The 10,671-nt window shown below is 42.7% G+C and overlaps 2 protein-coding genes across 2 annotated transcripts in view; both read left to right on the forward strand.

Annotated features, from left to right (window-relative positions):
- LOC101856164 (solute carrier family 23 member 1) overlaps positions 1 to 6,449 on the forward strand; it is a 23,094-nt gene extending 16,645 nt beyond the window's left edge. Inside the window, exons 9-13 of the mRNA XM_005093252.3 lie at positions 931 to 1,066; positions 2,271 to 2,524; positions 3,263 to 3,536; positions 4,661 to 4,756; positions 5,516 to 6,449. Of these exons, the coding sequence (XP_005093309.1) occupies positions 931 to 1,066; positions 2,271 to 2,524; positions 3,263 to 3,536; positions 4,661 to 4,756; positions 5,516 to 5,889 (1,134 nt within the window). The 3' untranslated portion in view covers positions 5,890 to 6,449. The remainder of the gene's footprint in view (positions 1 to 930; positions 1,067 to 2,270; positions 2,525 to 3,262; positions 3,537 to 4,660; positions 4,757 to 5,515) is intronic.
- A 3,274-nt stretch (positions 6,450 to 9,723) lies between these two features.
- LOC101856409 (deoxyribodipyrimidine photo-lyase) overlaps positions 9,724 to 10,671 on the forward strand; it is an 11,429-nt gene continuing 10,481 nt past the window's right edge. Inside the window, exon 1 of the mRNA XM_013079704.2 lies at positions 9,724 to 9,888. Within this exon, the coding sequence (XP_012935158.2) occupies positions 9,733 to 9,888 (156 nt within the window). The 5' untranslated portion in view covers positions 9,724 to 9,732. The remainder of the gene's footprint in view (positions 9,889 to 10,671) is intronic.

Below are 10,671 nucleotides of genomic sequence, written 5' to 3' on the forward strand. Positions count from 1 at the left end.
AGAGAGAGAGTAACGCAGTGATGGAGCAAGCCCACGCAAGCCATGCCACTGCAAGCACACACAGCGTGGGAAGCGAGAGAGAGCTGCGGTGTGCTGCAGACCTCGATCTAGCCCGATACATAGCAACACACACGCGTAATGTCAAGCGCACGAGAAAATGCCTTTCAATTGACAAAAAATACGAAATAATCCAGAGTGTTGACAAAAAGCAAGCTCCACTGGCAGAGGTTTGTAATCAGTTCGACATTCCACAAGGGTCGATTCACACCATTATCAAGGATAGAGAGAAGATAGTGGCAGCATACTCCAATGGAAAGTTTGCTCTGGAGTGAAAGAAGATGAGACTACCCGATGCAGATGCTGTGGACCAAGCTCTTCTGATGTGAGGAGGCAATGGAGAAAGTTGGTGCCAAAACCCCTGTCCGTGGGTACTTGTTGGCAAGGGGAACTACCCATGAATAAGTACGGATGGATTAGTCCACAAATGCTCACTTTCCTTGCATTTCTGATTTAACAGGGATCGAATATAACAGGACATTTTCTCTACTCCCACCATCCCTGTTATATCAGGTTTCCACTGTAGATACATTACATGTTCTGGTTCAATTTATACAATGTATTTGCAAGAAATGATAAAAGAAATGTTAAGCTTGAAGAAAAAGGCACCTGTTAATTATCTACAAATTTGACCCCTGTGCCGATTTTTGTCCCATATCTCCATCCATGGACTGCGAGAAATAACTCATTTTGTCAGAATGCTTCACATATATTATCTCCCCCAGGTGATCCTAGCCGTGATCTATATATTACCTCCCCCAGGTGATCCTAGCCGTGATCTATATATTACCTCCCCCAGGTGATCCTAGCCGTGATCTATATATTACCTCCCCCAGGTGATCCTAGCCGTGATCTATATATTACCTCCCCCAGGTGATCCTAGCCGTGATCGTGTCCTGGGGCCTGTGTGCCATCCTCACCGTGTGTGACGTCGCCCCCGCGGCCATCAGAACCGACCAGAAACGCCAGGCTGTGGAGACCGCCTCCTGGTTCTTCTGGCCCTACCCAGGTACGAGCTACAATAACTTCTGTAGTTACGGTACATTTATTGTTGAAAAATCTCGAGACTATAAGTATTCTCACTGTGCGTTTAAAATGTATAATTATGTTTGTAGATAATAATTATGTTCTCGATTATTTTACAGATGAACATGCTAACTTATACTATGAATTCAGGAACTGGTTTTTTTTCACAACTCATGGCGCTCATATGACCTTATGCAGTTGCGAGCGCCGTAAAACCCTCTACTATTTAATTATTTTTCACAACTCAGTAATGTCGCCTCGAATAAGAAGTTTTGTTAATACATGTATATGTTCGTCTTGTGGGAAAGTTTTTGTGTGTCTCCTCATTTCCAGGACCCTCTACAATTCGCACATCGTCACGGGAGAAGTGTGGACGACGCCATTCTACTATTTTTTGACAACATAATATATAGACACGTGTAAAGTTACCTGGTGGTCCTATCGAGTCTTGGTCTTTCAGAGGACCCCCGTTCAGGATCGATGTACGTTGTTGTTCTCTCGTCCTGTGCTCAACTGACTCTCAGTACTCTAAGACGTCCTCGGCCTAATTGGCGCCCCGCCTCCAAGGAGCTTAGAACTACCTAAAAAACACCAAGGAGTGTGTTTGGGTTTTTTGTTGTTGTTGTTTTTTTGGGTGGTTTTTTTGTTGTTGTTTTGTGTGGGGGTGGTGTTTGTTTGCTTTTGTTAACATTAAAGGTGTTGGGCGCCCCGATGGTTCCATTGGATACTGGACTAGGGAGCGAATGGTCCTAGTTCGAATCTCTGACTGGCTGCTGACTTGAAGTTGGGTCGTTTTGTGGAATTTTCAAGATCAAGGCTCGCAACACATTTGGTTCGTCGATCTTATCGGAGACGTACGTTAAAAATGGAGGTCTCGCCTCCCTAATTTTAATAGTGTTGAAAGGGACGTTAAACCGATAAACTGCTATAAATGATCACTTTTAAACACGAGGGGGCTATCCCAAAAAATGCTGTTTTGAGAAAATCGACGGTAAAGTTTTTGCCCTTTAAAAGACAAAGAGAGTTTTCTCTATAACCAAACAAATATACACACCAATGAAACCAAATTTCTCCTATAGGTACGGCAAAGCCCACGACTTTTGGCGTAGGTCAAGATTTCTGCAAACCCCCGGAATCTGGGGTAGACCGCTTGTCCTTTAAAGAGACCAATTTTCTCCCCTCCTCAGGACAATGGGGTATGCCTACAGTCAGCGTCGCGGGCTTTGTGGCAATGTTGGCCGTCACCCTCGCCTCCATGATCGAGTCTGTCGGAGACTACTACGCATGCGCCAGGATCTCTGAGGTGCCCCCTCCACCCGCCCACGCCGTGAATAGGGGCGTCACCATGGAAGGCTTCAGCAGTCTTCTGTCAGGTCTTATCGGCTCTGGGGGCGCAACTACCTCCTACAGTCAGAATGTGGGCACCATAGGGTTAACCAGGGTGAGTGGTTATGGGTTAACAAGGTTGAGTTATTCTGGGTTAACGAGGGTGAGCTTTTGTTGGTTATATATATATATATATATTATGTGGGTTATCAAGGAGGAGGTTTTGTTCTTCTTGTGTACGAGTTATATAATGGTGAGATTTTGTAGGTCATCATAACCAGTTTTTGTCCTCCTTTTACGTGTATGTGGGTTATAAGGCGTGACTTCGTGTGAGTCATCAGGGGTTGGTTCTTGTTCTTATGTGAGTCATCAAGGGTTAGTTTTTGTCCATATCTGGGTCATCAAGGGGTAGTTTTTGTCCATATCTGGGTCATCAAGGGTTAGTTTTTGTTCTTATGTAGGTCATCAAGGGTTAGATTTTGTCCTTATCTGGGTCATCAAGGGTTAGTTTTTGTCCTTATGTGGGTCATCAATGGTTAGTTTTGGTTTTTATGTAGGTCATCAAGGGTTAGTTTTTGTTCTTATGTAGGTCATCAAGGGTTAGTTTTTGTTCTATGTAGGTCATCAAGGGTTAGTTTCTGTTCTTATGTAGGTCATCAAGGGTTAGTTTCTGTTCTTATGTGGGTCATCAAGGCGCTTTTTTTCTTATCTAGATCATCAAGTTCGAGGATTAGTTTTTGTTCTGATCTGTTGGTTAACAATCTTTGACACTTAATAATACCTAATTGCGTTTTTGCAAGTGCTTTAAAACGCTTACTAAAACACACACAACATTCCTCTCGTGGTCGGTCAGGTGGCGAGCAGATCTGTCATGATAACGGCTGGCTTCATCTTCCTGATCGGAGGTGTGATCGGCAAGTTTGGCGCCTTTCTCGTCTCCATGCCAGACCCGGTGTTGGGTGGCGTGGTTCTGGTCAGTTTCGGACTGGTCACTTCTGTGGGGCTGTCCACTCTGAGCTTCGTGGACCTGTCGTCGTCCCGGAACTTGACCATCATCGGAACCTCTCTATTGATGGGGCTCATGGTGCCACGGTTTCTGGAGGGAAATCCGAACGCGATCAAAACAGGTAGGGACTACATGTGGGTGGTTGGCATGTGCTCTGGTGTGGTTTGCTTTTTCTTTCCTATCGAACATCTATCGTCCTTATCTCCCCTTCTTCTTTTTTATGCGTGTTACTTTCTTGTAACACCTCTAACCTTCTGGCGCCCTAAAACCCCTACTCAAGCTAAGAGACAACGTGTAATGCTGTCCCAGCGGTTTTATGCAACAACAACAAATTTTGAAATTATGCAAACTGAGCCCAAAAATGTGAAATTATGCGATTCTGTTAATTTTAACAAAGAATGATAAAGGAAAACAATAAGAAATTGTCCCAAAAAAAGATCAAATTTTGCTAAATTATGCGGGGTGCATAAAACCACGGGGACAGATATTGTGAAAGGTGAGTTGGTTGGTGATGGTGATAGGCGTGGATAGGAAGGTGTTTATGTGAGGTAATGAGTGTGTATGTAAGAGTTTGGGTGGGGAACGGGAGAGGGAAAGAGAGGGAGAGAGATGGAGAGAGGAGGGAGAAATGCCATCATCATCATCATCATCATCATCATCATCATCATCATCATCATCATCATCATTATCATCACCATCATCATCATCAGCACCATCATCACCACCATCATCATCATCATCATCATCATCATCATCATCATCATCATCATCATCATCATCATCATCATCACCATCACCGAAGTGTTTTGAAGTGTTGGTATTTCATCATGTTTACTAAATTAATTAGTCATCATTCCAACAACAACACCAATGACAACAACAACAACAACAACAACAACAGCAACAATTTCAACAACAACAACACTAATAGCATCAACAACAGCAACAACAATTACAACAACAACAACAACAACAATAACAGCACTAACAACATCAACAACAACAACAACAACAACAACAACAACAACAACAACAACAACAACAACATCACCACCACCACTATCACCACAACATCAACACCACCACAACAACAGCAAAAACAAAAACAACAACAACAGTAGTGTTTCCCTCCCTCCCCCTCCCTCCTCCTCCCTCTCTCCCTCCCTCTCTCCTCTCTCTCTCTCTCTCTCTCTCTCCCCCCTCCTCCTCCCTCCCTCCCCCCTCCCCCCTCCCTCCCTCCTTCAGGAAATGAGGACGTCGACCGTGTAATCACCGTGCTCCTGGGTACCTCCATGTTTGTGGGCGGGGTCATCGCCTTTGTTCTGGACAACACTGTGCCAGGTGAGGTTTAAAACCCATCTTATCCTTCTTAATCAAGCGGGGTTTTTTGCGTGAGTGTTTTGTTATTTTTGTGTGGGGTTTTTTGTGTGTTTTTTTTGGGGGGAGGGGTTGGGGGGTTGTTTTGGTTTGGGGTTGTTGTTTTTTTTGGGGGGGTGGTGCAGTAAGTTTGTTTTCCTTGCCCATCCATAAATGGTCGCCTTTAAGGACAAGCGAGCTAACCCAGATTTCGGGGTTTCCAGGAATCTTGACCTACTCCAAAAGTAGGCCTTGCCATACCTATAGGAGTAGTTTGGTTTCATTGGTGTGTATATTTGTTTGCTTATTATTGAGAAAACGCTCCTATTCCTTGTCTTTAAAAGAAATTGAACAAGGGGCAAAAACTTTACCTTCGATTTTCTCAAAATAGCATTTGTCGGGATAGCCCCCTTGTGCTTAAAAGCGATCTGGAAATAGTAGAGGCAGCTGTCGCACACACACGACAAAGCACGAAACGAAACGGACCTAGTCCTTAATAAAATATGAAATTACTAAAAGTAGAATGAAATGTACGAGAGCTTCGATGTACAAGAAAAATCATCAAAATTGAAAAACAAAACGAAAGTTTCCGAACTTTGAAAACATGCCCACGTAACCCTTTGTGACAATGTGTACGGTAACTGAATCCTATTTTTGTAGATTTTATGGGCATCTGTATACACACACGGGCTTAGCTCCATTATAATAAGATAATTATTTTTGTTATTATTTGTTCTCATCAAGGAACCATGACGGAGCGAGGTCTTCTGAAGTGGCGCCAAGTCTCCGGCACGCTCTCAGGAGCAGACGTCGACAAGAGCAGACGACACAGTGACGTCACCGGCGACAAAGACTCCCCGCCACCGTCAGACAAACACGACCACAACGACCACAACAACGACAACGACAACGACAACGACGACGACAAGCAGCAGGCACTAGCAGACGAGAACCTCCACTACGCTGGCGGCATCTACAACCTCCCTTTCATCACCCCGCTCATCCGGAGAGTCCACTGTTTCCGGTTCTGGCCCATCTCGCCGACCTTCCTATACGGAAACGTTAGCTGTGGGGGCTGTTGTGGCGGGAGGAGGAAGGAGAAGAGTCGGGTGGTTTGAAATGTCTGAATCCCGTCAGCTTTTCATTAAAAGAATAAGATATGTATTTAATTAATTAGATCTAGTAGTAGTACTTTGTGTATTATTATATTTTAATGAGATGTATGCAATGGGATAAAGATCTGACATACATGTACCTCATGTATAAAGTTTTTGATCCAAAATCGATTATTTTGAAGCATTTCCCCAACAATTCACCCAAAGTTAATGTAAGCATAATCTATGTAATTCTTTCCTGAAAAAAGGAAAGTCCCATTTTTCTCCAAAGTACTCAGGACGGACTATAGACTTTTCTCGTTGTTCTGGACCAATAAGGATAAGTGTCAATTCCATAGTACATAAGAACACCATTGGTTCTTTTTTTAGACATGCACTTTTTAAGCGAAAGCGCTAATGAATTGCACAGAGAGGGAACAAGAGATCTTTACCTTTCAAAGGTCTGTAAACATCTTACAACTAGTAAATGCTCATCTCATCTTCAGAAATATAACTGGCAAAAAAGAATCCATTGCCTGTGTCATTCGATGCAAAGGTTATCCTTGTCATCCTGCTGCAACCCCCCCCCCCCTCCCTTCCTTCCTCCTTCTCTCTCTCTCTCTCTCCTTTCTCTCTCTCTCTCTCTCTCTCTCTCTCTCTCTCCTCCCTCTCTCTCTCTCTCTCTCTCTCTCTCTCTCTCTCTCTCTCTCTCTCTCTCTCTCTCTCTCTCCTCTCTCTCTCTCTCTCTCTCTCTCTCTCTCTCTCTCTCTCTCTCTCTCTCTCACACACACACACACACACACACACACACACACACACACACACCTACGATACAAGCGAGCGCGATAGAAGAAAGGGCATTGGTTGTTGATTTTTTATTTATTGTTTTGTTTATGCATGTACATAATAATAATGTTGTTGTTTTTTTTGTGTTTGTTTTTTGGTACAATTGAAATTATCAAAACCTTGAGTGTCTCGAATGCTGCGCTATATATCTTTAGAAGTATCTAACTGACTTTACAGGAATCACAGGAAAAAATACTGAAAAGCATGAAAATAAATGAAGACTAAAGGGGAAAAACGACTGTAGTCACAAGCTGAAAATCGTGAGGGTACCAATTTTCAACGCGTGCTGATTATTGTTGTTAGATTTCCTGTTCAACAACACTTAATAATAAACCACCAGTCAAACAAATATGAAGTTATGAGTCCACAAGCTTTTAAAATTGTCACCCTCACAATTTCCATTCGTGACCACAGTCGTTTTTCCCCTGTGCTCTTCAAATGTGCAGTTGGTTCTAATTTGCTCGGGTGAGCCGGTTAGACTATCGTCTGCATGGACATTGTATGATGCATCTTTTTTTTTTAATCTGTAATAAACATGTTTGTACCAATGTTTGTGGCTAAATTTTGTTTTGTTTGTTTGTTTTTACTTAAAATTCGACTGGGCATAATAATTATAAATCATTAGATTAACAATTTGCAAGACAGGGCTCTTGGTCCTGTGCAAGGACTCCTGAACGGTACGGGAACATTTGCAGAAGAAACAAGACATATTCTGATTTCACTCCATGAGAGTTGATGAATGGGCCAAGACCAATTAATTATAAGAGATATGATTAGAATACTTGAGCTCAGGGGTGAAGGCTGGCTTGTTGGAACTTGTAATCAAAGTGACAGAACTGGATAGAAATGAGGCCACACACAAAAACATGGGTGGTTGGCGGGTGCTTTGGTGCGGTTTGCTCCTTCTTTCCTATAAAAAAAAAATCCATCGTCTCTATCCCCCCCTTCTTCTTTTTGTGTTTGTTACTCTCTTTTCTAACACCTCTAATATTCGGCACTTATATGACTTTTGTGTGTTGCAAGTGCCGTAAAACTCTTACTTTAAAAAAAGAGAATTTACCCCCCCCCCCTTAAAAAGGGGGAGGGGGGGTGGGGGTGCATTTCAGAAGAACTGGGGAGTTCATAGAAAAACTTTTTTTTTAGGGTGGGACGGGGGGGGGGGGGTGGTAATTTAAAAAATGTACCGTAGGAGGATAGATGATGTATAGGAAAGAAAAAGCAAATCACACCAGAGCACCCATACCAACCTCCCACATTCTCTCCTTTTGAGCACGACTCATCCCTACTACTGAAGAAAACATTGTTTTGTTTTTTATTGGGGGGGGGGGGTCTCCAACAACCTTTGGAAGAACAATAATGATAGGTTTGGGGATGTTTTTGGCTGCTGCAGAGACCCCCGATTTGTAGTGATCGTGGTAAGGGAGCCATACAAGCTAGTATAAGGCTAGTTTTGTTCGAGTAAAAAAAAAACACAGCTCATTTATCTGTTTCTCAGTGCCCACATTCTTTTGAATGGCACTTCTTAGAGACAGTGACAAACATTTTTTTTTTTTTTCAAAAAATCTTCAGGCCCTTTTATCCAACAATTTTGCTCAATATACTTAATTCTACTTGGGCCCGATAATTTAAACATACCCCTTTAGGTGCATATAAAAGATATTTATAGTGAATTATTTACAATAATCTACCAAGAAATTGCTCATTTTGAGACCAAAAAAAAACTTATAGAGGTAGATCTACCCAGGTTTTGCACCTTTCAAGAGCCCAAGTACCACCCACAGAATAATAAGGCCATTTTAGGGGGCTCTCGTGGCCTAGAGGTTAAGGTGTTGGCCTCTCATTCAAAGGTCCCGGGTTCGAATCCGGGTAGCGACCGAAAAAATTTCTTCTCTAAAATTGTCTCCTTTCACCTCCTTTCCAGCTCTCTAGCAATATTCTGTTGTCTGGTTTCATTTCCACTTTCTGCCCCCACCCCCTCACCTCCTTTGTCCCCTCCTCTGGGCTCCTGACTCTTTCTGCAGCCTTTCTACTGCTACTCCTTGGCTCCTCCTTACTGCTGTCTTTCTGCCACACCCCTGATCTTCTGGTAGGAAAGATCTACACCTAGCCTTCTCGGACAAGGGCGAAAAATCTCGGAGGGGCCGTGTGCAAGTTGCGCACGTTAAAGATCCCTTGGTGGTCTAAAATCGATAAGAGTAGGCTTCGGCCGCCACCCGGGCAAAATTCAAAAATTTCCTACCAACTGAAAATATTAGGTGTGTCCCGTGCGCTCATATGACCTATGCAGTTGCGAGCGCCGTAAAATACTTTACAAAAACAAACAAGGCCATTTTATTATATAACATCTTTGCTGACATAATGACATCAAAACATTTAATCTTTTGTGCAGGAAGTCTGAAAACGATTCCAGCCAATCGTATTAGGAAACAGCTGGAAGCGCGGGTAGCGTTCGTTATGCAAGAAAATTTTCACGTAACACAGAGCTAAATTGGGAATTTACTCAAAATAGAAACCTTACGGATTCCGATATTTTTCAATGGTTTTGCAGAGTTGTGGCCTACTCACTGTGTTTAGAAAAAAATGCCCTTGTATTAGGAGCACACTATCATTAGACCTACGGCTAGCCTCTTCTTTTATAAAATCATTTCATTAGTAATGTATATCGCAGCCTCACATTAGGTTTGAATTTTTTATCGGAGAAGATTTTAGATCTGGAGATAGGCTGCTCAAGATGTGCGCATTAAATTGATAGGGCCTATATATTTGTTTTGCTTTTAAGATATTATCTTGGCTCAAAGCTTGAGTGAGTTTTTAAATAATCTAAGCCAGACTTAATCTTTGTTCATTGCTTTTTTTTTTTTTTTTTTTACTTTTTGAGAGTGATAAAATAGTAAAAGAAATATATCTATCGAGCCTAATGGCCGCTCGCTTAGGAGGCTTGCCGTTACTGGCAGCGTTTCAAAATGAGCCAAGTTCGAACGTGAACTGAATTCCCATTCGGAGCAAAGTGCTGTGTGTGAAATGCTATGCACGTTACGGGGTTTGTTTACATCGCGTTGTTTTCGCTGTGTTTACCATCAAAGGTTACCAGTGGCCCTTGCTTTCAGATCTGGGCATAAATTTAATCAACGAGTGGGTTTTTGCAGAATTGAACTCAAGCAAGCATTTCTGCATGAAGTAAGTTAGATGTAGATTCTAGCTCCGAAATGCATTGTTGAGACGAGTGATGAACTGATGAACCAATGCTGGTCGGCAGCGATAGAGATCTTTCTCTCGAACTCTAGATTCGAGGCCTTCTCAACTCGACTAGACTAGGCCTGTTACTCGTCTCTTGCCTCGGCATACTCTGGCACTCGACCAAAGTTCAATCCAGCTTTCCTAGTAGGCCTACTCACTCAAGATCTATCTAGAATCTAGATCTAAATCTAGATCTAGCAGTCTCTACTCCTCTCCACTCTTCTCTTATCTACTTCACTCTCCATTTCTAGATTACTTGATGTAAATGTAATCTAGGCTAGATTCTAGATCTACATTTAATCTAGAGAGATCTAGATCTAGATCTAGATTTAGATCTAGAATCTAGGCCTTAGAGCTCTTCTTGGGAGGAATTTCTTGACGAGCGACCGCTATGAAATAGATAGAGGCCAATAAAGGGTCAGGCTAGGGGCACTTGGGTACGTGGTGGCCTTTACGGTGGGTCGGGCCGATCGCTCGACTCAGTCGCCTGAAAAAAAAAACACGTTTGTTTCTGAGGCGACCGAGTCGGGCGATCCCATCCGTAGTGGGCACCCTGTATAAGTAGATGACACCACATGTGCAGACACGGACATTGGAAAATTATAGAACAGAAAACGAAACTAAACACAAAATAGCATTTTATAATTCCAAGTGCTGCACCATAGGTCTCAATGGTATGTACAATACAAGTACATGTGGTCGCTTTTAAGGGGAGGGGGGGGG

Source organism: Aplysia californica, unplaced genomic scaffold (genome assembly GCF_000002075.1).
Source record: "Aplysia californica isolate F4 #8 unplaced genomic scaffold, AplCal3.0 scaffold00060, whole genome shotgun sequence".
In the NCBI taxonomy this organism is placed as follows: domain Eukaryota; kingdom Metazoa; phylum Mollusca; class Gastropoda; order Aplysiida; family Aplysiidae; genus Aplysia; species Aplysia californica.